The sequence below is a fragment of the Acanthochromis polyacanthus genome, chromosome 3 (assembly GCF_021347895.1).
Source record: "Acanthochromis polyacanthus isolate Apoly-LR-REF ecotype Palm Island chromosome 3, KAUST_Apoly_ChrSc, whole genome shotgun sequence".
NCBI lineage: Eukaryota > Metazoa > Chordata > Actinopteri > Pomacentridae > Acanthochromis > Acanthochromis polyacanthus.
In genome coordinates, this window is record NC_067115.1 from 24,939,449 (window position 1) to 24,964,582 (window position 25,134).

General features: G+C 40.6%; 1 protein-coding gene across 1 annotated transcript; it reads left to right on the forward strand.

Annotated features, from left to right (window-relative positions):
* The first annotated feature begins 1,336 nt into the window (after positions 1–1,336).
* Positions 1,337–23,339, forward strand: gpr83 (G protein-coupled receptor 83). Its single transcript, XM_022206837.2, has 4 exons — positions 1,337–2,755; positions 6,387–6,512; positions 16,277–16,410; positions 18,121–23,339. Exons 1-4 carry the CDS (start codon positions 2,318–2,320, stop codon positions 18,836–18,838), a joined length of 1,416 nt encoding a protein of 471 aa, XP_022062529.1. The 5' UTR covers positions 1,337–2,317; the 3' UTR covers positions 18,839–23,339.
* Positions 23,340–25,134: the final 1,795 nt, after the last annotated feature.

The following is a 25,134-nucleotide window of genomic DNA, read 5'->3' on the forward strand; positions in this document are numbered from 1 at the left end:
AATAATGATTCTGCAAAATCCTTAATTACATTCAGTGAAAGAAGGATCCAGCACATTTCACTTCTGCCTGAGTCATATAATGACCTACATGACGAAGTGTTATACATGTTCCCACAGAGGGTGTCATGTTACCTGGGCTCAGGCCAGGTCTTCATCTAACTAGCAGTTTATTAAAGAAACTGTCCCTTAGGCTTGGAGTTGAGAGAATGGCGATCCAATTTCATGTGTGAACTGACAACACAGTAAGAAATAGTTCACTTAGAATGTATAATTATGACACTGATTGTGAAATCAGTCATTTTAAACTAAACTCAGGCTGACATAACTTAATTAAACTGGCTTGATAATTTAATTTTTCTTTATCTTGACCTCAGAATTTCAAGTCCACTGTATGATCTGTACAATTTCAGACTATCAGGACTGGTAATTAAAAATACTTTTGACTGTAGAGGAAAACTAATCAGTGCAGTTGGTTGGTTGAACATAATTTCATTAGGAGTTGTTATAATCCAGCTTTATAGACTGTTACCTTTTTACATTTTTTTTTAAATACACAAAAATATCAACAAAATTACAAAACTGGACTGTGAATTTAGATGTTTAGTTTAAAATGACAAAAATTTGCATCTGTGAATAACCAAATCCATCCATCCATCCATTATCTATACACCGCTTAATCCCCAGCTGACTTAAGGTGAAGGCAGAGGACACCTGGACAGGTCACCAGTTTATAACAAGGCTACACATGGAGACAAAAAAGGACACTCACATTCACACCTATGGACAATTTAGAATCACCAATTAACCTGAGCATGTTTATAGACTGCGGAAGGAAGTTGGAGAAAACCCACACATGTACTGTCGTGAGCCCCACTCCGGATGCTATTCTTTTCCCTCCTTCTCCCTCTTTTTCTCTGTCTTGATCTGTCTATCCCTCTGGCTTCCTCCGTCTGCCTGTCTCCCTCTCCCTTTCTCTTTATCCATCCTCTCTCTCCCTCTCCCTCTCCCTTTCCTGTCTGATCTGCTCCACCTGCAAACCTTGGCTGTTTTTGTGATATAACCTCTACAGTCACTGGTTTGGCACAGTATTCCCAACACTTGCTTAAAATCATAGTGCAATTTAAACTTCTGCATCAGCTGATTTTAAACTAAATTCAAGTTGACATAATTTCATTTTTCTTTACCTTGAGTTCAGGATTCTAGGTTGGCTCTATTATCTTAACGCTAGTGATTAAGAATGAATCTGATTGTAGAGGAACATGTTAATTCCCCCAATTCAATGTAGTTTATTGATTTTACCTAATGTAATTACCAAAAAAATAGACAAACCGTTGCACTGGAATTTTTTGGTTTGTACTTTGAGCATAAATATTATTTGTAGAATGCAAAGAGAAATTTAGCCTTTTGGTCTTGTGAAAATTAGAATTTCCGAACCTAATATCCTGTTCAAATGTTGCCTCATCTGGAGTCTCTCTCTTTTACACACACGCATGCACGCGCGCGACACACACACACACACACACACACACACACACACACACACACACACACACACATGTTTGTACTTCTATCTTAGTGAGGACATCCATAGGCGTAATGCATTTCCTAGAGCCTTACCCTAACCTTAACCATCACAACTGATTGCCTAAACTTAATCCTTACCCTAACCCTAACCAAACCTCAATTCATACCTGTTCTCTAAAAACAAGTCTTCACCCTCAAACATGGCTGTTTCAAAGTGAGGACCGGTCAAAATGTCCTCACTTTGTAAAAATGTCCTCACTTTGATAGTTAAATGCAGAAAATGGTTCTCACAATGTAGCAAGTACAAGTACACACACACACACACACACACACACACACATGTTTGTACTTCTATCTTAGTGAGGACATCCATAGGCGTAATGCATTTCCTAGAGCCTTACCCTAACCTTAACCATCACAACTGATTGCCTAACCCTAATCCTTACCCTAACCCTAACCAAACCTCAATTCATACCTGTTCTCTAAAAACAAGTCTTCACCCTCAAACATGGCTGTTTCAAAGTGAGGACCGGCCAAAATGTCCTCACTTTGTAAAAATGTCCTCACTTTGATAGTTAAATGCAGAAAATGGTACTCACCATGTAGCAAGTACAAGAACACACACACACACACACACACACACACACACACACACACACACACACACACACACACACACTGAGGCTTTAAAAAGCAGGCACAGCTCAGTCGCATCACAACTTGTTGCTTCAGCAGCAGCAGTGACACACGTGGAGCAGCAGCGGGTGTTTTCGCTCCCTCGGATCCGGCGGAGATGAGGTCTGCAGCGGCTATCTGCTTGTCTTTGCTCCTCGGTTTGTGCAGCTCTGACCGGACAGCAGCGCGACTCAACGACTCCTCTCTCCTGGCAGAGGCTCTGTTTCCCCGCACGGAGCGCTTACTGAATGTTTCGGGACAGTTGGGGAACCGGACCTCGGGCTTTTTCCTCCTGGACTTTGATGAGGAGACCCTGGAGGGCTGGCGCTCTCTGGCCAGCAGGAAGAGCAGCGGAGAGGAGTCGCAGTGGGGCGGCGTGAAGGCGCTGCTGGTGGCCGCCTACTCCCTCATCATCGTGGTGTCCCTGTTCGGAAACACCCTGGTGTGCCATGTGATGATCAAAACCAACAGAACCCAGACCTCCACCCGCTTGTTTATTCTGAACCTGGCCGTGGCTGACATCTTCATCACTGTCCTCAACACACCTTTCACTCTGGTGAGATGATCCCTCAGGCAGGATGCTGTTTACTTTGGCTTCTGCAGCTCATCAGGCAACTCATCTTTTTTGTACTTTCAAGAAGCAAAAATGTTCAAACCAGCCTGTGGTTTCAGGTTGACTGTGGAACTGTTAAATTAGACTGTAAATAATACTAAAACTAAATGTAATCATCATGCATGGGGAAGGGCTTCTCTTCTGCATACCTGCATGTGGTGTAAGATTAGGAGTGTCAAAACCAAGAAATGCTGCCACTGGTGTCCTCACAGGCTTCAACACAAAGCGCTTTACAAAAATAAAAACTGTAATAAAACTGTGCAAACAACTCCCACCCCCGCAGTTATCAATGGACTTGAGATATTGAGCTATCCTGTATAACACATGCCAGATGAGAAATAATGAACAAGATAACTAAAATGAAAAGAAATATCTATTAATAAAATTGAGGTAAACATAGAAAATAAATATATGAAAAAACAATAAGAAATGCTAAAAATGAAGTCATAAACTGCATGAAATAGACTACATAAATGGAGATATCACTTCATAAAAATAGTTTAAAGAGATAAATGAATAAAATCTCTCAAATCAAAAGCTGGACTGAAAAGGTAGGTGTATTGATTTTGCTTTTAAAAGCATCAGCACTCTCTGATGTCCCTCAGGTCTTCTGGAAGGCTGATCTGAGATGTCGGCTGTAGTAGCAAAATGCTGCCGTATGTTTTTGTTCTGGCAATAGGTTTAATTAAAAAGCCACTACCAGAAGACCTGAAGGTCCTAGAGGGTTCATAAGATAAAAGCAAATCAGATAAATATGAAAACCATTTCAGAAATTTATAAACCAATGAAAGGATCTCAAAATCAATGAAAAAAGAGACAGGTAACCAGTGCAGAGAATGTGAAGTTGGTGTAATGTGAGTTTTGAAGTAGCTTGAGTGGATGTGGAGTCTTTTTAGGGAGACCAGATGTGAAAGCATTGCAGTAGTCAATTTGAAGTAAAATCATGTATCAGTGTCTCTGTATTAGTTTTAGAGAGGACTGGTCACAGTCTGGTCATATTTCTTAGGTAATAAAAAGCCATCTTGGTACTCAGCTTTTTGCTGTGAACTAATCTTGTCTCTCTGAGCTTCAGTTCCAATGACCAGTTCTTCAGTTTAGTAATGGTTGAGCAGTAAGGTGTTCTTTGCCATGCATGATTCAGCGTCTAAAATACAGTTAAAACAACAAAAGAGGTGTGAATTGTGTGTAGTTGTGAGTTAACTGATTTATCTCAGCATCATGACTTTCCTTGAAACCAAGGGCACCTTCAGAAATGTATGGCAGTCATGGAAATCTTAAGGTGGCACACAAAAAAACAAAATCCATCCATCCATCCATCCATCCATCCATCCATCCATCCATCCATCCATCCATCCATCCATCCATCCATCCATCCATCCATCCATCCATCCATCCATCCATCCATTTATTATCTGTACACCGCTTAATCCTCATTAAGGTCACCAGTCTTCTAGCTGCGACTCTGCAGCACCGAACCCATAATTCTGTTACGCACTTGCAGAGAGGTTAGCTGCAAACTGTGTCAATAGGAGATCTAACAAATGGCATCCTTTGATTTCAGACAGAGCACATGGTCAGATTTAACCATTTATTTTGGAATTACATGCATTTGAATTTCCCTCAGGATTAGTAAAGTATCTATTTGTCTATCTGTCTGTCTGTGTTTGGTGTGACTCTGCTGGAGTGATGAGCAAACATGACTCGGACATGTCCACGAGATCACAAACCACCGGCAGACCCTAAGCATTCACAACATTTCAATGAACAAGGAGACCAAATTAAATGATCTTCATTATACAAAATCCAATTTCTATGGTTTTAACGTACACTTATGAACAATCTGTGTTCTACAGTCCCACAAAATAAGACAAACATCCATTCCCTTAATTCTTTATTCCTCTACAGAATAGAAAGTGTTTCTCTGAATGAACAGTTCAGGTTTGCAGCTTGTTGAGATGGCAAGAAAAGAAGTGCACTGCTCCCAGCCGGCTCTTTGTCCTATTCCACCGACTGAACAGAGCAGATGCAGAGCAGTGCTGCAACCCTCTTGTAAAATTGTCAGAGTTACGAAACTGAACCTTTAAAAAGGAGGAGTTTGGGGAGGAGACCAGATTTGTAGATCTTTAGAGGCTGGTGATACAGCGATGTGGTGAGCATGGAGCAGGTTGAATGAATGAACGCTGCCTCGGTTTTAAAGCGCACGATGTGGGTGGGCTGGACTTAACTAGTAAATGATTGGACAGAAAAGGGCCTTGTGAGCCCCCCCCCCCCCCCCCCCCCCCCAATTAAATATTTCCTTCTTACATTTATGTTCTTATCCTTGTGTTTTTATGTTTTTCTTATTACTCTTCCAAGGATCGCAGCAGAGTTATGTGACGATTGGTGTTGGTTTGTCTGTGTGTCTCTGTTAGCAACATTACCCAAAAACCGACGAATGGATTTGGGTGAAATTTTCAGGGAAGGTCAGAAATGACACAAGGACAAAGTGATTAGATTCTGGCAGGGATGCAGCTTATAGTCCACAGATTTGTTAAAGATTTCTGTATCGCTGCCAGATAGCGGCACGGCATCACTGTAACTATGACAACAAGTGAACACTGCGTTAATTGGCTGCTGACGATCACATGACTGCGATCCTACTATGAATCTCCCTCTGCGGACTTATCGGGACTTATCTGTCGGGAATGGAACAATTGATTAAATTGTGGGGATGTTTCTGAGTCCCATCAATTCCCACCGCCTGCTACATATTTAGGTCACATGATTTGGTATCTGTACATAACATACACATGAATAACACACGCCTGTGCTCAGCGCAAGGTCATTTTGTCTGTGGATACATCTATATTAAATGGAAACATTCTATGTTGCCATGATTTCTGATCATCAATAATTAATAAACAAATGCTGCATTTCTGACACTGTCATATGGGGGAATGGACAGCCTTGGTGGAGTACTGTGCTCTCGGAGTCCTTGTCTTGTTGTGTTTTTTCTTCTGTCACTTTGCTGCTGTGACGTTGCAAATTTCCCCTTAGGACTAATAAAGGATATTCTATTATGTTGTATTCTATTAAAATCACACAAACTGTATCATTAGCGTTCTCTGGGATTTTAGTTTCGGGTTGAACAACCAGTTGACTTTGCCTGCAGCTTTCGCTTGTTTTTCATAGTTGCTTTCACTGAAACTCAGACATTAGAGTTTGAATGTTTTTCCCATGAGACCCATCTGAAACTGTCCTTGGCAAGACACTTTACCTGCCTTGCCTCCAGTGTTGCTCTCACACTGGTGTATGAATGCGTGTGAATGTTGGTGGTGGTCGGAGGGGCAGCTGTGGCTACAAATGTAGCTTACCACCACCAGAGTGAGAATGTGTGAGTGAATGAATAATGGATCCATTGTGAAGCGCTTTGAGTGCCCAGAAAAAGCGCTATATAAATCTAATCCATTATTATTTGAAACTAAAGCACCTACAACAGCCATTATGACATGATTTGTTTAATGTTGATGTTTCAATGAGCAGAAGTTGGACATGTGATGCATTTACATGATCTGCACTGTGTGTGTTTTCATAGGTCCGCTTCATGAACAGCACCTGGGTGTTTGGGAGGACAATGTGTCACATCAGTCGCTTTGTGCAGTACTGCTCCCTGCATGTGTCCACTCTCACACTTACTGCCATCGCTCTGGACCGCCGAAAGGTTTGTTTAACTCAGGACAGGAAGCACTGATGCTCATTTCAGTTTGAAAGTAATTTAAATAGGGTAATTGCCGACCTTTGAAATGGAAAAAGTACTGACATTAGTGCCGTTCTTTACTGCTGCTTGTTACTGATCGTCTTGATGAGCATGGATACATGCATGTCAGTTTAAACTTATGCAGTGCATGTTAAGAGTATAGACCCACACTACTAATTCAAGCAGTTTCTGTATTTTTATATATACTACCGCTCAAAAGTTTGGGGACACTTAGAAATGTCCTGATTTTTGAAAGAAGCAATTTTTCAATGAAAAAAACATTAAATTAATCAGAAATACAGTCTAAACATTGTTAATGTGGTAAATGACTATTCTAGCTGGAAACAGCTGATTTTTAATGTAATATCACCATAGGGGTACAGAGGAACATTTCCAGCAACCATCATTCCTGTGTTCTAATGCTACATTGTGTTAGCTAATGGTGCTGAAAGGCTAATTGATGATTAGAAAACCCTTGTGCAGTTATGTTAGCACATGAATAAATATGTGAGTTTTCATGGAAAACATGAAATTGTGTGGGTGACCCCAGACTTTTGAACAGTAGTGTATTTTTTATAGAAAATTACATTACGGTAATCTCAACACTGAGTAGCACGGAGGTAATTTAAACCCCATTAGATAATTATTGAATCAATATTGAAAGGTTATTTAGGAATCTTTCTGTACAGACTAAAATGTTAAATTAAGGAAAAATAGGGCCCCGGCTTGCCTGAGCACTTGCTATAATTAAGTTTGAATCATCAGTCTATAAAGTTTTTCTTCAGTGCAGTCGATTAAATTTGTTTCTATAAAAACGTTTTCCAATTTGAAATCCAAATAATACAGACCCAGCTGCTTCAGTCCGCAAGAGGGTGAGTAAAATTACTTGTGTAAAGCCATCAAACAGAACAGAAACCTCAGAAATCTCCTGCTGCTCTGGTGACAGAAATACCTCGCTTCTCTGCCACACTGAGAAGATTAAAAATTGCTTTGTTATCATGATGATACTTGGATTCGGATAAATGTGATGTGTTTTGTGTGCATCTCATAAGACAAAGATAGCATCTAATAAAGAGACAAAAGGAAAAGAATATTGCTTCTTTTGGGAGTAATGTCATATGTTAAGACAAGAAAAAAATCATCAAAATGAACAGATCAAACACAGTTGGTGTCCGTCCACATCTCCCATGATCCACACAGTTGAATAGTAACAATAGAAGCAGTAGTCATGGGATTAAAAGCCTTTTAGAAATGCTACCTGCAGGATATTTCGCATCGGCGTAACATGATCGGTAATATGTCAACTCAGTAGCTCTGGTCCCAACTTGTTGCTTGCTTGGAGAAGGAATGACATTATCTTAACTTTATGACATGAGCCGTCTTACAGCAGCACAAAGGGAAGAAAACATCACCCGATGCAGGTGAATTTTTCTGTGGAATGAAAAATTTGACCTTGTCTGAGAGTTTTCTGTCGGCCTGACAATGTTTTCCTGCTTCATGTGGTTTCATTGCCAACAAACGAAGCATCAATTGTTGATTAATTAGCAAATTCTAAAGCCATTAGTTGCAACTTACACACAGCTTGTACCTATGTGTCATGCATACAAATGTAGTTAGTTATTTGGTCTCATCCACAGAGATCTCTTTTGCAATAAATGACGTAAACAGGATAAAGACTAATTTTATCTGATGTCTGTGGCGCTTGAAGTCATCCTTGCAAGCACGGCAAGTAGAAATCTTTAAAATACATAATCAAGGTGTCCTTCTTTCTAGAAAATAAAGTCTTAATAATAATCTTTGTCTTATTGTATCTTAACTGTGGGGCACCATTCCTTCTACTCTTGTGACTGCAGCTGTGGTTATAGAAGCTAAAGCACAAGTCAAGATATCTGAGGACGCTGACTGTGCAGGTTATAAGTAAAATCTTGTTTCACAGCTGTGTGTAAAATTGTGTTTCCCTGCATGAATCAGAATGGTGTAAAATTCATACAGGTAAAGCTTCAAAAGGAAAAGTGAAAATAAGAAATCCACATGAGCAGCCCTATGTAGCTACCCTGCAGTGAAACGTTTGCAATTTGACTCACTGCTGCTGCAGTCCTGCTAAACTCAGATTTATGGCTTTTACCTGTAGAGCTAAAGTACGTCTTTGGACTGTGGAAAGTAGTACATACATGAAAAGTGAATTTTTTTGGAGTTTTAAAATGTATTCTTAACTCAGAGCCCATCTATAGGCTGTTTTTCTGTGTAGGTTTTAATGGCATAAAAAAGAGTTTCTACTCTGAGGTCGTCTTATCTACATTGGTTTAACTGCATATTTAGCTCCATTTCGGTAGTTGTCAAGGTTACTGAGACCTTAATCCCATTGTTCACTGTCTTGAAAATGTTTTAAAAGTGGATTTTTTTTTACTCCATCAATGTTGGTTACAGTCTTCTTCTCCACAACCTATCTCCTTTTGTGGCAGCTTTTCTTCATCCTTGCAATGTTAGCACCTTTTCTTAACCACTTAACTGTATGCTTCCCTGTGAGCAGTGCACCTTTTGCCCATTTTTATCAAATGGCTTTTACAGCAACGTTAGCTGTTACAACTGTGTTAGCACTCTGGACTTAAAGAAAAGTGTTGCCTTGTCTGTTATAACCCCAGAACAATAAGTTATATAAATGCTTTTGTTGAAAAGAAAAAAGAACAAGATGGGGAAAAAAAGCAACACCTAAACAACATCTCAGCCTCACCGGGAAATCTTTAACAATACTGAGAAAAGTGCGAAATTAACTAACAGAGAAGATGCAGTTTAAAATGTCACCACACAAAAGCAATTTTCTGAGATGTCCTTAAAGCTTTTTCCAACTCCGACCACAACTCCTCCACTACTTTTGAGCAGTATTAAGAGTATTTGAGTGCGCAGGTGTCCTCTGCTTTGAGTATCATTCAGGTTTGGTCTATTTTTCTGTGTGCACACTCAAAAACAATAGAAATTTTATGCGACACTGTGACTTTGTCCTCCTGCCAAGGCTGTGTTTTCAAACATGTCCTGATGTCAGAGATGTGGGTTTATCTGTGGATGTCAATGTAGTCCACTCCAGGAACGTCAAGTTACTTTGTTTAATCCTAAATCATTTTAACTTACATTTTCTAACAGGGAAAGGTAAGAAAAATGGACTGTGACTGGAGTAGTCAGGCGACTTTTAGTTGTGAACGTTGCTGTGCTCAAATTGCTTCTCATATATTACAACTAATGACACAAGAGTCATGTGGAAAAACTCTCAACTTCAAACAAGCCGTACATCTACCCCAAGCACCCTGTCCCCTCAATCTAATTTTGTCCCATCTTCTATTTTTCATCCATTAACCATCTTCAGACAACTGTCTTAAAGGAAATGTAGATTCAGTCTTGTGCTGCTGATCTGGCCTCTATACTCCTCAGTATATTCAACTTCTGCATATGCTTTATAACTCACAGTCTCCTCGAATCAGTCGTCAGTTCTGTAGCCTTAATGAAATGCACGACCACTGAACCATTCAAGGATGTCATCTTGGCTTACCTAAAAGCTTCCTCACTCCGCCAATGGACTACCAGTGCTATTACAGTTCCACTGATCTGGAGCAGCCATTGATCGCACACTGAAATCAAATTTTCTTCGTCGACTTTAGCTTTGCTTTTATCCCCAACAATTCAGCTTAAATGTCATCTGCGACCTCTTGGGAACAGTCAGTTAAGGTGAACAAAGCAGTTTCTCTTTCACTTTTATGTGGATAAACCAACCAACTCACATTCAGCTCTGTTAATATGGGCAAATATGCAGATGACACAACTTTTTTAGAGCTTGAGCTCGCGATCTTGAGCAGCTTTGCCAAACGGTTATTTGTTGCAGCCTGAAAATTCCTTAAAATGTAATGTAGTGAACCCTCGCTATAACGCGGTTCACCTTTCACGGCTTCGCTGTTTCACGGATTTTTTTAGTGCAGTTTTTTTATGCTTTTTTTTAAACAGTTCATTGTGTTCTGCATCCTGATTGGCTAAGGGACTGACCAACGTGAACAGTCTCTGCGCCTCGTCTCCTCTGCCATACAGGCCAGCGCTGCCTGCTGTGGAGCGCTGGATCATTTCTCTCCTTGGTCTCCATGTAGTGAGACACCCTGAAAGACGGAGCCGACGGAGCAGCCTTTTATTCTTTTCCCCCGCCGTCTCTGGCCACCGCAGCCACGCTCCGAAGGAGAAGAGCGCCGGCGCGAGCCTTCCCCACCCCCGACTGCTCCAATTGATTCAGCCGGCCCGCTCTCTGAGGCAAGAGTACCGCCACGGCGTCCACCTGGCTGCAGCTGCAGCGCTCCCCCAAGTGCAGTATTGTATAATAACTGTAAAAAATAAAGCTGACTACTTCACGGATTTCTTCTATCACGGGTTCTTTTTGGAACGTAACCCCCGCGATAAACGAGGGTTCACAGTATATGACTGACTTAATGTGCAAACTACTTCCCCAAACCCCATCATCAGTTACAATCTTATATTCATTACTGCCTTATTCAAATTCTGCAGTACATTCAAAGGACCGACCACATTATCAAAAAGCCCTGCAAAATTTTTTTGTAGCTGAAGTAATTCATTATGAGATAACACTACTTACTCTGCGCCAACATGATATCATATATCACAGTCTTAAACAGCTTAGATGCAAAAAAATATTGATGGTAAGTCATGCAGAATCATTTTAGATGAACTTGTGATGTACACTGTTACATAATGGGAATTTGGATTTGTTTATGAAAAACTCTGCCAATTTGTTGTGGAACCAAAGTGCTCCAGCTTGGTTATTAAACTTTACAGAATTTAAATTAGTATAGTGTGATATCATTAAAGTACAATGAAGGCATAGTCACCCACTTTGGTATGCAAATGCACAGTATAGAGGTGATAATCACAGAAAAGATGAGAGCACTGGTTTGACATAAAACACCGTCAGTGCAGGTCTACATACAGGCCGCTAATGCACCATGATCAAAAAGCTTCTGAAAAAGAAAAACTATTTCATGTGGTGACAATAATGGAGACACAGTCATTCTCCATGTGAGAAATTAACTGACGATAAAGCAGCTGGTGAGGCACAATAGTCATGAATCACATACTGTCTTACTCAGATTTGCCTGGTTACTCATGGTCTTTTTGTAAAATCAGAATTTCAAACTGATTGAAAGTCTGTCAAAACATTTCACTGAAGCAACAGGTAGTTTTTCACTTCTGTGCGTTGTACAAACACAGCCTCTCAACAACCTTTGTTCATACCGCTAACAACGGCTCTGATGACTCATGTAACCTGTGATCCATCGTCTGTACACCACGGCATGGCTCAGTGGGTAGAGTGGCCGTCTTGCAACCGGAGGGTTGCCAGGTCAATCCTCGGCCCGTCGTGCTCATGTCGAGGTGTCTCTGAGCAAGACACCTAACCCCTAATTGCTCCTGATGGGTCGTGGTTACCGCAGCTTCCGCCATCAGTGTGTGAATGTGTGTGTGAATGGGTGAATGTGACGTATCTTGTAAAGCGCTTTGGGTACCTTGCAGGTATAGTAAAGCGCTATATAAATACAGACCATTTACTATTTAATCATTAGAGTCACAGGCTGGAGTCTATCCCAGCTGACTTTGGGTGATAGATCACCAATCTATCACAGGGCTACATAGAGAGACACACAACAATCACACTCACATTCAGTTACCAATTAACCTCAACTGTGGGAGGAAGCTGGAGTACCTGGAGAAAACCCACACATGCACAGGAAAGATCCCAGGAAAGCCGGGATGCTCACCAGGGATCTTCTACCTGCAGGGCGACGGTGCTAACCACCACGGCACTGTGCAGCCCATATGCTATGATGTTGGTGGCAATTACTTTTCTCTAAATTGTGACTGCATATTTCATCTTGCCAGAAAGACTCCAAATACAACAATAATATTCAGCTTAATTAAATAAGCCATAACCTTTGGAGAATCTGATCAGTCTTATTTTTATTTAATACAGTTACATATATTTAGACTCTAGAAGTCTCTGTTGTGTTTTCTCTTTCAGTGCCACAAAGTTTGTTTTGCTTATTAATATGCCTTTTTCTTTCGCATTAATAACAGGTCTTGGGTTAACAGTTAGGCATAAAGCAGTAAAAATTCTTAACACACCTACTCATGGAGGGTTTCTTTTTTTGTGTGTGTGTGTTTTAAATGATTTTTCTACATTGTAGAGTAAAATCCAAGACATCAAAACTTTAAAATAACTCTAATAGAAAGCAAAATATTTGACCATTTGAGGTTCTTCAAAGTAGCCACTGTTTTGATGACAGCTTTGCACACTGAGAGTATCTGAACCAGCCTCCTGGTTTCTTGCTTTTTTTGTTGTTTCTTCAGACAATAACAAGCGTTGTGCTGAGGTGTTGTTACAACACAACAAATAGCGATATTCAGCTACTGTGTTCACACATATTCTTGCAGAGTTCTTAAGAGGTTAAAGTCAGACAATTCAGAAACGGGGGAAAAAAAAGCTTTTTCAGGTAATGAAAGAAGCTGGCTCCTGTGAAATGTGCCTCACTTACCTCTGCTGCCAAGGATAAGTTCTTTAGAGTTACAAGCCTCTGTAATTAGCAATTATCAGATGAGTGTCGACATCAAAGCTTCCCAGACTTCAAGTAGCAGACGCATCTCAACATCAACCTTTTGAAAGAAACTGAGATATTCAGACCGTCGTGGTGGAAATGCTGCAAAGAAACCACTTCTGAAGGAGACAAATAATAATAAGAGAAGTGCTCAGGTCAAGAAACAAAAAGAATGGATCAAAGACGATATGAATTTTGTGCTTTATTGCGTGTTTCCAGACATAGTTTGTTTGTGAGAGGCAGAGAAGGTGATCAGATCTATACGTGTGGTTTACATCATGAAGAAAAAAGCAGCAGGAGGCGGTGTGACGGTGATGATTGTTGTGGCATTTTGAGATTCAGTAAATTGTAAAACTAGGAAAATAGAATGTTTCAATCTGATTTTAGTATAAAGAATGGTAAGAGTGGAAAACCTAATGTGTCAACTGAATTCATGTATACACTAAATACACTATATAACACTACTGTGTAGTTGTTATTATGTGCAATATTTATTGTCTTGTTCTTGCACTTTTGTGACTTTTTGCACTCCTCTGTTTTTTGTTTCTAAGAGCCCTGTAACGTTAAATTTCTCCTTTGTGAGATTAATAAAGTCTATCTTATCTTATCTTATCTTAAATAATCCTGTGGAAAATGGCAACCGAACAGAAGCCCATGGAGCCTGTATAAGGCGATAGGACTGGAAGTGCTCCCTTTGTCTGCCCTCGTGAATTGAAACCAAGATCATGCTGAGCCAAGCAGAAATAATGCTAACCTAAAAGCACTCAGAGAGTGCAGTACTCCGCCAAGGCTGCTCAGTCGTATCATTTCCGACGGATGAAATCTTGAAAAAATTTGTGGCAGAAAGCACATCAACATAGAATGTGGCCATTTAATACAGATGTATCCACAAACAAAATGACCTTGCACTGATCACAGGCGTGTGTTTTGCATGTGTACATTATGTACGGATACCGAATTGGATGACCTAAATATGTAGCGGGCAGCAGGAATTGATGGGACTCAGAAACATCCCCACAATTTAATCAACTGCTTCTTGTATCATTTCCAAAGGATAAGGGCGCAACGGTGGATTTGTAGTAGGATCACAAACATGATCGTCAGCAGGCAGCTGACAGTGTTTGGTTGTTGTCATAGTTACTGTGATCCCATGCCGCTATCTCGCAATGATACAGAAATCTTTAATAAATCCATGGATCCAGACTATAAGCAGCATCACTGCCAAAATCTGATCACTTTGTCTTTGTGTTATTTCTGACCTTCCCTGAAAATTTCATCCAAATCTGTTCATCCATTTTCGAGTAAGGTTGCTAACAGACGGACACACAGATAAACCAATGCTGATCATCACATAACTCCACTGTGGCTCTGCCTCTTTGACTTAGTAAAAAGAGGAGGTGGTTAAACTTTTGATACGATTGCATCATACAGATGATAGATTGTGGCTTTCCAGAACGGAAGAAGAGTATTTAGAAGTTTGCATCGGTATATAAGACGATGTAACTCAAGTAGTCAGTTAAAAACTCGAGATTATGCTCATGTTTGTTCTTACAGCCTCTGTATTGAATAAACATTATTTGCATCAAACTCTGAAGACTGCTTGAAGACTCTCTCTTGAAAACATTTTCAAAACTTCACCTTTTGATCGAGAATTGCTTTTTGACTACATGTTGGACGAAGCTGCCTGACCATCACTGGCCTTTGGCTGGCAGACTGAGTCACAACATGATGACTTTGCTGATCCCATCTTGTTTATCTTTAGCAGGATCATCATAAGTTATCCAACAGGACAATGATCCAAAACACACCTCCAGGTTATTAAATAGTTGCTTGACCAAGAAGCAGAGTGATGCTGTGTCAGATGATCTGACCTTCACACTCACCCAGCTGAGATAGTTTTATTGAACCACAGACTGGAGAACGCTCATCCAAAAGTGCCTCAGTGTATGTGGAAGGTTTTTCAGTCATTTTCAGGTGACGCAAGATCTCATGAAGGTGTTTGAGGAGGAACAGTGTGCAACACAAAAGGTGGCATCACTGAAGGAACCAATATTTTAAACATGTTGCCTTTTTTTACACTTTCAAAAAACCTTGTTACATAAACCTAATGGTGTTATTGAAGAGTTTTGATGGTGTCAGTTTTGTTCTTTAATGTAGAAAATACAAAACATATTGAAAAACCTTTATTGAGCCTGTGTGCTGTTGTTAGATGGTGCTTTTTTTCTTTTTCCACTACTTGCTAATATACAGCAACAAAGCAGGACATGATTAACTTACACAATTTTGAACATTGTTGTTGTACTAAGTATACAAAAAAATCAAAAGTCATATAACCTGAACCAACATTACATGAAAGCATGGCATTGTAATGCAGTGTGGTAATAAAATAAACATGCTCCTCCAAAGCCCTTGGAAACTAGTTCTATGCTGTATCTGTTCACATACTCAATTTATACACAGTCTTCACCCTATGGAAGTTGGAAAGCTGGAAAAATATGAAGGAATTTTGAAAGATGGATAAGAAAATCTGTTCAAATGTGAAATCTTTGAGGTGCTGAAACCACAACTAAATGCAATTTCCAAAAAAAAACAACCCTGCAACACGAGATGATAAAGAGAATTTTAAAGAAGCAAAATGCATTAAAAACATTTATTTTGAAGCTTTCGATTGTGAATCAAGTACAACAACAAAGCTGAATCTTTGCACCTCACTGCACTCAGAGGAATGTTTTTGCATGCCTGCCTGATGAGTCAGCACAGTTGACTGGTCATCGCTAAGTAACACTCATGTTCGTAGGAAACAAACACGTGAAAATATAAATTTTATGCCCGAGAATACAGGTGGCTTCTAACAGTGGACAGATTTTTTTTTTTTTTAGATATACAGCAGTATGAAGCAGAACACTGTTTTCTACTAGTTGCAGCTGTAATTGAAAAGAACTTTCACTAAATAACATGTTCTAACCTTTGTCTCTACAGTACAAATTGGTCTGCGGACTGTTATTCCGTGTGAGACACAGACGGTTGATATTGATTTGTCTTTGTGTGCGTGTTTGTGTTTGAGCTAAATGCTGTGTTGCTTTTTTTCCTCAGGTGATTTTGTACCCTTTGAGACCTCGCATGTCTCCAGTGCAAGGTGGAGTTTGGGTCACTGTTATCTGGATAATGGCCAGCTGTTTCTCCCTCCCACATGCAATCTACCAAAAACTCCTGACGTTTACATACAGGTAAAAGAATACATCATCATACATGTCACTAAGGAGAGGTCACATTTAATTAGAAAAGCACTCAGAGAGCAAAGTACTCCACCAAGGCTGTTCATTCCCCTGTATGGCATTGTCAGAAATGCAGCATTAGTTTGTTAGTTATTGATGATCAGAAATCACGACAACAAACAAAATGACCTTGCGCTGAGCACAAGCGTGCATTATGCGTGTGTACATTATGTATGGATACCGAGTCATGTGACCTGAAATGCTTTACTTTTTATGGACATTTCAGTTTGCAATAGATGTGAAATTGTAAAGCAAAATGAGCACAACCTTGCTCTCTGGGATGTGATTGGACCACTATTGGCACTAAAGTGTAGAAAAAGCCTTCACCAAATCACTTCACATAACTTGAGTACTGCTGCTAGTGTGTGCCTGTAAATGCGACTGTATGCGGTTCAGACTTCCTGAGTCAGTTAGATTGTTGTGATGACTTTAACAAAAAAAGTGTCCAGAGTGTTACTTTAAACATATTCATATTCATATTAATATTCATAAGCATATTCAGATGCCATCAGAAAAATGCAAAGCAGTCCCTGTCTGAAAAGGGCTTTACTGTGACATCAGTGTATCCCTGTAATCCCTGTAACACCTGGCTGGTTCCTGGTTTCAGCGGCGGGTTCACAGTTAATATAAAACTGTTGCAAAGAATGATGTCAAAATTCCGATTTAAGGATATCTTTCAAGTAATCATTAGCTAATGATCTATCAATACAGGATCTCCAAGTCTCCTCGTTATATCTCATTGCATACTTCATGATTCAGAGTTACTCAAGACTCTTCACCACTTACTACTCATAATATAACTCCGCCAAGGAACGGCGGAGTTAAATGACGATCGTTTATTTGTCTATCTGTCTGTCTATTAGCAACATTACTCAAAAATGCGAGTCGACTGTTGTGGACTTATGGGGACTTATCCACTGAAAATGATACGAGGAGCAATTGATTAAATTGTGGGAGTGTTTTTGAGTCCCATCAATTCCTGCCGCCAGCTACATATATGCCATGTGATTTGTTATCCATACGTAACGAACACATGCATAACACACGCCTGTGCTCAGTGCAAAGTCATTTTGGTTGTGTCTACATCAATAAAAAATGGCCACATTCTATGTTGTCGTGATTTCTGCCACAAATTATTTGAAGATTTAAGCTGTCAGAAATGTCACAACGAATGAGCAGCCTTGGCGGAGTACTGCGCTCTCTTACTGTTTTTTTTGTTGTGTACTGTATTGCAAAGTTGTCTTTTCATTTATTTTCATATGACTCTATGAAAAACTTTCTTGTAGAAAATTTGCAGCAGTCTATGACAGGGCTACATATACAGACAGACCAACACACTCACATTCACACCTACAGACAATTTAGAGTAATCAATTAACCTCAGCATATTTTTGGATTGTGGGAGGAAGCCGGAGTATCCGGAGAAAACTCACTCCTGCACAGGGAGAACATGCAAACTCCATGCAGAAAGACACTAGGAATCTTCTTCCTGCAAAGCAATAGTGCTAACCACTAAGCCACGTAAAAGAAATAATTTGAATATGTCTTATTTGCCACAATAATAATTTCACTATTTTATGATATTTCGTAGTCAAAACAGTGAATCAAGAACTTAAAAATGATCATAAAAATCATGTTTCTCGCCTCACTTTCCTTCACCAGTGAGGAGAAAGAGCGCAGCTTGTGTATCCCAGACTTCCCAGAGCCGTCGGATGTCTACTGGCAGTACATCGACCTCCTGACCTTCATCCTGCTTTACGTGCTGCCGCTCCTCATCATCACTTCCTCCTACACCACAGTGGCCCGTCGGCTGTGGCGCCACAACGCCATCGGTGACATCACCACAGATCAGCACGCCACCCACAGAAAGAAGCGCCAGCGGACGTTGGCCATGCTGCTGCTGGTGGTCGGGGTGTTTGCTGTCTGCTGGTTTCCCCTCAACTGCTACGTGGTGCTGCTGTCCAGCCAGGCCATCCACTCCTCCAACGCCCTGTACTTCTGCTTTCACTGGCTGGCGATGAGCTCCACCTGCTACAACCCGTTCATCTACTGCTGCCTGAATCCCACCTTCCGCCAGGAGCTGCGGCTGCTGTTTGGCAGGTGCAGGAGGAAACGGAGGGTGGTGGTCGGGATGGAGCTGGAGCATCGCCCTGCGGCTGCCTGTGCTCCCTGTCATAGACCCGCCTGGCCGGACGACCACGAGCCGCTGCGGTCGAGCCACGGTTTGTCACACCCGGGTCAGGGCTCCTCGCAGCAGAGTCACTCTTCATCCAGTCAGTCCCACAACCTGAAAGATGCTCATGTGCTCTTCACTGCCCAGCAGGCCCTGACAGGGAGGACTGACATCCTCTCAGTGGAGCCCATGGTGGCTGTGAGCTGACTGGAGACGGCTGCTGCAGTTCTGATAGGACAAACATGAGTACTTGGGATTTTACATCTGTTTCAGGATATTGTACCTAGCTAGCACAGAATTTTAAAACCAGCAGAAATAGAGGACAAGCTTTTTTGATGACTTTCATTGAGAAAAGCTCAGAACAGTTTCTCCATGGTGACATATGGATTTTCTCTGACCGTACGCCTTTTAACCATTCTTTCTTGGGGCCATTCTTTGTTGGGCACTCAGCCTTTGAAAACGGAAATACGGCATCTGCCTTGGAGCTTGGATGATGTTCCTCAGCAAATGGAGTTGATCCAGTGGTTCAGGTTCAATTATCTTTTTTCTGAGTGCTTCTGAAAGGCTTTTATAATTCTCTGAATAAAATCCTAAAAGTTAATTTTTAGCAATGGAAACATCCTGTTTACAGCTGCAACACTGACATTATGACCCGGTGTGGGTGCAGTGCAATGTAGGACTGTTAAATGCTTTGCTTTGTTTAGTTTGCATCAACAACTAAAAGCCCGTCAAAAAGAGTCAAAATGGAAAAATGGGTTCAAACTTTTGAACCCACTGGATAACTGTCGGTTTAATGTTGTTTGTTCATATTCAGGTTGTTGCTTTAGACTATGAGTTTTGATTTTAGAAAATTAAAAAGAACAATAATAATTTGTAGGTGCTTAATGGTGCAGTCCAACAACAAGCATAAAACACAGAAATTTTAGATTAGAATATTGAGTCATTGTTTATTTTTGGACAAAATGAAACTAACCAAGACATAATCATTCAAAAATAAAAACTTGAGACAATTATCCATTTGTAAAACATCCATCCATCCATTATCTATACACCGCTTAATCCTCATTAGCGTCATGGAGGGCTGGAGTCTATCCCAGCTGACTTATTGTGAACACAGGGGACAACCTGGACAGGTCACCAGTCTATCTAATATTGTAAAATTAATGAAAAAAAGTAACTTGATGACTTTTTCAAACCCCCTTTTCATGTGATTCATTTCCATGATGTGTCCTTTGTCTAGAACATCTTGTGAAACATCAAGCATTGATGTGATGATGGTGTTCTGATGTAACAGTGCTTCTTTTCTTTCTTCTGGTAGTGAAGCTGCCAGTGGCGGTTTATCACGGAGGCCAAGGGAAGCCTGGCTTCCCCAAAAAATATGCAAGAAAGAAAAAATATAAATAATCTTCACCACTATGTATTTTATGTTTTATATTTTTGTCATTCCTTGTTGTCAAAACACTACATAAGGCATTTCTGCTTTGTGAGGAGCAAAACAGCGCCCCTTTTGTCAAGCTCATTTTGGGCATTACACTACGTCTCTCATGCCCTCTGCGCTGTCTGCCTGTTCCAGGCGTAAACTAACTGTGATGTCACCTGTTGGTTTCAACGTCGATAAAATGAAGCCCGGATTTTGCTACTTCCTGGTCGCCGTTTTGGATTTTTTGGAGCCAGTGATGTAAAAAGCATCATCAAACAGACGGGACCGGAGAGCAACTAGGGGCAGGATTGGCTGAGGACTCTTATCCCGCCCACATTTTACTGCAGAAGCTTCTGTTGCTGTCTATCAAGTATAGCCACGCCCCCTGTCTCCGCCAACTTTAACGATTTATTTAAAATTCAGTATTGATTTATTTTAAGATCGGCCACCTGATCTCTCATTTTGACAATGAAAACTAACGGGAAAAAAATCCTGAGTTGTAGAAAATCAGTCTATCAAATTTTATTTTTTCCAAAAATGAATTGGGGTCTATGGAGCAAAAGCTTTCTGGAGCCAACCCTAGCGGACGGCATGATATTGCAAGTTTTTGACACTTCCGGGTTGGCTTCAATTCTGGAGCCAGATGCTACGTCCACTATATATACAGTCTATGGTCTGTTCAGAGGCCAGCTTCGCCTTGCCTCCCTTAGAGAAAAAAACAGCCCGTATTAGCCAATCAGATTGAAGCAAGGCTCATCGCTTAATGGTCGTTGCATCATTAAAAAAAACATAAGGGAGGCCAGATCAAATCTGGCTTCCAACCAATCACAAACTGTGATGAACAATACCCACACTAATGCAGCTGTCCCGCCAGGTGCCAGCAAGCCCAGACAGCAAGTATAGCCATCAAGCTAGCCAGAGAATGGATGGTGACAGGGACCTTGAGTTTCTTGTAAAAAATTACTTCACAAAACTTCCTTTTGAAGTTCAACTACAAGTCAAAAGGGACGGTAGGCCAACTCCAAAGCTCAATGTAAGTAAGTGTAGAGCTAATGGAAAAGCTCGCTCTTTTTGTGAAGCTAACTATGTCAGAAACGAGTGGCTAACGGGAAGTGCCAAGCTTAACCGGCTTTTCTGCTGGCCATGTCTCCTATTTGACCAGTCTACCGGCTCCCTGAACAACCCCTGGAGCACTTAACCTCTTTTTTTTTCACTGAAATGAATGAGAAGTCGGTAGAATAGAGGTACTGTAACAGTAGGCTGATTTGTTTACATGAAAATAACAGTTAAAACACCGAATCTAATTTGTTGTTCACACTGGCTTCCTCGGTAATTTTGGTCACGGGCCGCCACTGGAAGCCGCAGAGATAATTTTCCATTAATCTTTGACAAACTGTGACAACTCCCACTTCTCCCCCCAACCCACCCCCCAACAAGATTTATCAGCAACTGACAGAAGATTTTCCTTTACAACTCTAGTTTGCCCTTCTGCACACAAGGACCGATTCTCAGCGGTCTTATTATGTTGACCTGCTGAGAATAAAATAATTTCGTATTTATCTGGAGGCCACTTTGAACGCGCCCTGCTGCCCAAGCTTTTTTACTTTATCGTTTGACTTTGAGTTACAGTATTTATAGAATATGCACAAAAAGTAAAATAACATGAAACCCCCACCTTTACGTTAATCTCAGTTTATAGTATCACTGTGCTGTTTAGGTTCTCTGAGATTAAAGCCGACAGTTACAGGATGATAAAATCCTAAACTGACAATCTAAGCTACACTACGACACATGTCCGGTAGTTATCTTTAAGGGACCAAAGACTGCTCTAAATTTTTCATCATGGAGCTGCTACTGCCACCAGCATCTAAGAAACCAACCAATAAAAACTCATGGATTTGTACGGAATACACTGGTGAAAATTTCACAGGTAAAATTTAAAATGAAATTTGAAAATTCTGACTGTCTCTCTTGCACACACAAGCCAAAATAATGAAGGCATAAAAGTAGTTGTGACTCACTTCTTTGCTGTTTTGCTGTATTTATCAAATGCGAGAGCTCTCATATCTGCTTTTTTCATTTAGATGGGAGAGCTATGATTCACCGTACATTCACTGCACAGTCTGACATCAATCAGTGGAAATCAGTGTGACCAAGAATTATTTGGTCCCACCGTGACATGCAGATAGCTTGTGTGCTTTTCCATATATATAGTGTACAGTTATGCAATTTTGGTTATACTCAAGAAAGTAACATCCAATGTGGTGCAGTGGATGCCAGATTGGTAGGTATAATGTACATCCATCTTTCAGTTGATATTTTTATTTGATGTTATTTTCTATGTTTGTATTTTTGTGTGTAACTCAGGAACACAACATTTCCTACAGTGTTTGCAGAAAAGGAACTATCTCTATAGCTTCTTTTCAAAGACAGAATACCGGAATAAAAATACAAAAGAGGCAAATCTGAACACATGAAGGATTTCTGCTTTTAGAAATGGTATGACTAATGCTCTTCAATTTTTTTCTTCATCCATTTAAAGACCTTACTCATGGTTACATTACCCTGACGTTGAGGGTAAGCAAACTGCGTAGGCCTGCAATTAATACACATAAAAATATGTGCTAGATACATTTCCTTACCCAGAGTCATTGTTGCCACAAAATTTGCAATGTGTAGACACCATTTTGATCCAATTCATACATACAATGAGTGTGTTATCATAGCACGTCAGATGCAAGAGCGTGACTTAATTAAACAGCAATTTTGTGCAATTTTGTCGTAGCTATCACCGTTTTTTTCTGTGAAAAATATGCGTTATGTGTACTCAACTTTGGAGCTGTAAAGTCACTGTGCTGGAATGAAACATGTTGAAAGTATATTGTTGCCAGTGGGTTTTAGAACAAGCAAAGAGAAAAAAACCTAATTTTATGGCTAAGAAGGAAAAAAATAGGATTTGAACAGATGCATGTGTGTCTACTTGTGTTCTATGAAAGTAAAACCGGATATTGCTTGATGTTTCTCCCCTTAACTGACAAATTGTTTGCTTTATTTCACTATTTCTGTAAATAATCAGTGTGATAGAATAACATCTTTGCAACTTTGTCTCATTTCACTGTGATGTTTCAGGAATGTGAAATGTTGTTAATGCTTTTTTCGGTGTTTCTTTGTTTTTGAACGACTGTTAATTGGAATATTTTGCTGTCCTTTGTAAAGTCTTACTGTCATGGCACCCCTTAATCTGTAAGAGAAAATATAATAAATAAACACATTTTCTTTAAAGGTTCAGATTTTTCTTTAATTTTTTTGTAGGACATTAAAAAAGTGCTGATAGAGCGACTGCTGAAACATAATCTAATGCAAATGGAGTCTGAACATTTAATATAATGAATAAGTATGAAGTAAACTGCTGTCGGGTTTCAGCGGAGTGATCGAACATCCATCCCAGACACATTTCTTAGAATTTTGGATCCACAGGTGAGTAAAGAAAATCATCATTGTTCGCAGTAACAGCCCCATAGAAATGGTCACTCACTCTACTGTCCCAATAACTCTCTGAAAAACCTCCACTTGATCCTAAATTGCCCTGCGACAGACTGGCGACCTGTCCAGGGTGTCCCCTGCCTTCGCCCGAGTCAGCTGAGATAGGCTCCAGCACCCCCCGTGACCCTAGTGAGGATAAAGCGGTGTATAGAGAATGGAATGGATGATCCTAAATTCTGAGCCAAAGTACCAACAGGAGCTAGTAAGAAAAGATATGAATTCTATAGAATTTGAAATCCGAAGTCCTCAGTGAGCAAATTTGTATTTTAAAGACTTTATTGCATCATATTACTCTAACAGAGCACTTTTAGATTACTGGGTTACCTGTGTTTCCAAGAGTTGGTGTGTATATAAACAGGGTGGGTTGTGTTTTTTCAGTTTTTCCTTTTTTCTCAGGTTACCTCTGATGGGAGTGCACCTGCAGCTATACTTAACAATCAGTGGCCCAGTTGCGCGTGCATGTGTCTGTGACTGTGTGCTGTTCCAGGTTGGATTAGCCTGAATAGCAGCAGCCTGCAGCTGGTGTGCTATAGTTGATGAGTATGGCAGCATTTGTGGCTAATCTGACAGTAGATCAGTTAGAAAAAGTCAGAAACAGGACTTGTTTGTGATCGCTGACAACTATGGTTTTAGTGTCTCGTCGTCGCTCGTTAAATGGGAGTTGAAAGCTGTTCTGCTCGATAAACTGGAAAGTGAAGGAGTCTTTTCCTTGATGGTGTCTGAGTCTGCTGATCTGAAGCCTCAGCAGCTGTGTTCGTCAGTGGGAACCGGTCTGCTGCTCTGGGGGGTCGGTCGCTCTGCTCCTTAGAGGGGTGAGGAGGCTGATCTGACGGTCACCTGTTCACCTTATGACAGTCTACATACTCCGGAGGTAAAGCTAGTCACGCTGCCACATTTTGACCCACAGTCTGTTTTGTTATCTCCAGGCTTTGTAGGTTTTCAGATTGGAGAATTGGAGGCAGAGTCCTCAGTTATCAGACTCATCTGATGTGGAATCAGCTCCCAGTTTGGGTTCAGGAAGCAGGTGCTCTTTCTCCTTTCCTGGCAGACTTATCCATGATGTATTGAACCACTGTCCTTCTGTTAATGTGTTTATTCGCCACCACTGTTTCTAACATTGTGTCTTCTCTCTCCAGTTGTCTCTGCTTTGTTCTCTCTGCAGATATCTGGCTGCTGAGCTATGTTCCAGACCTCACTGACCTTTCCAGTGTTTATCGATTTCCAATGTGTTGGTGAGATTTTTATTTATTTTTTATCCATCTGATTCTCTCTCTCTCTGTCCTTTCACCCAGCAGATGAACCTGGTTCTGCTGGATATAAAGGGGAGTTTTTCCTTCCCGCTGTCGCCTGACAGCGTGCTCGTTGGGAACATTTGGATTTGTTTGTTTTCTCTGCTCTGGACCTGGTATGTGTAGGGCATTGAGATGACTAATACAGTAAAATTAAGTAAAACTGAATTGAATGGACTTACCCAATTTTACTCCCTTTGTTTGGTCTCATTTAGTTCATCAGCGTTATTTGTGGCAGCAGGGAGCAGATT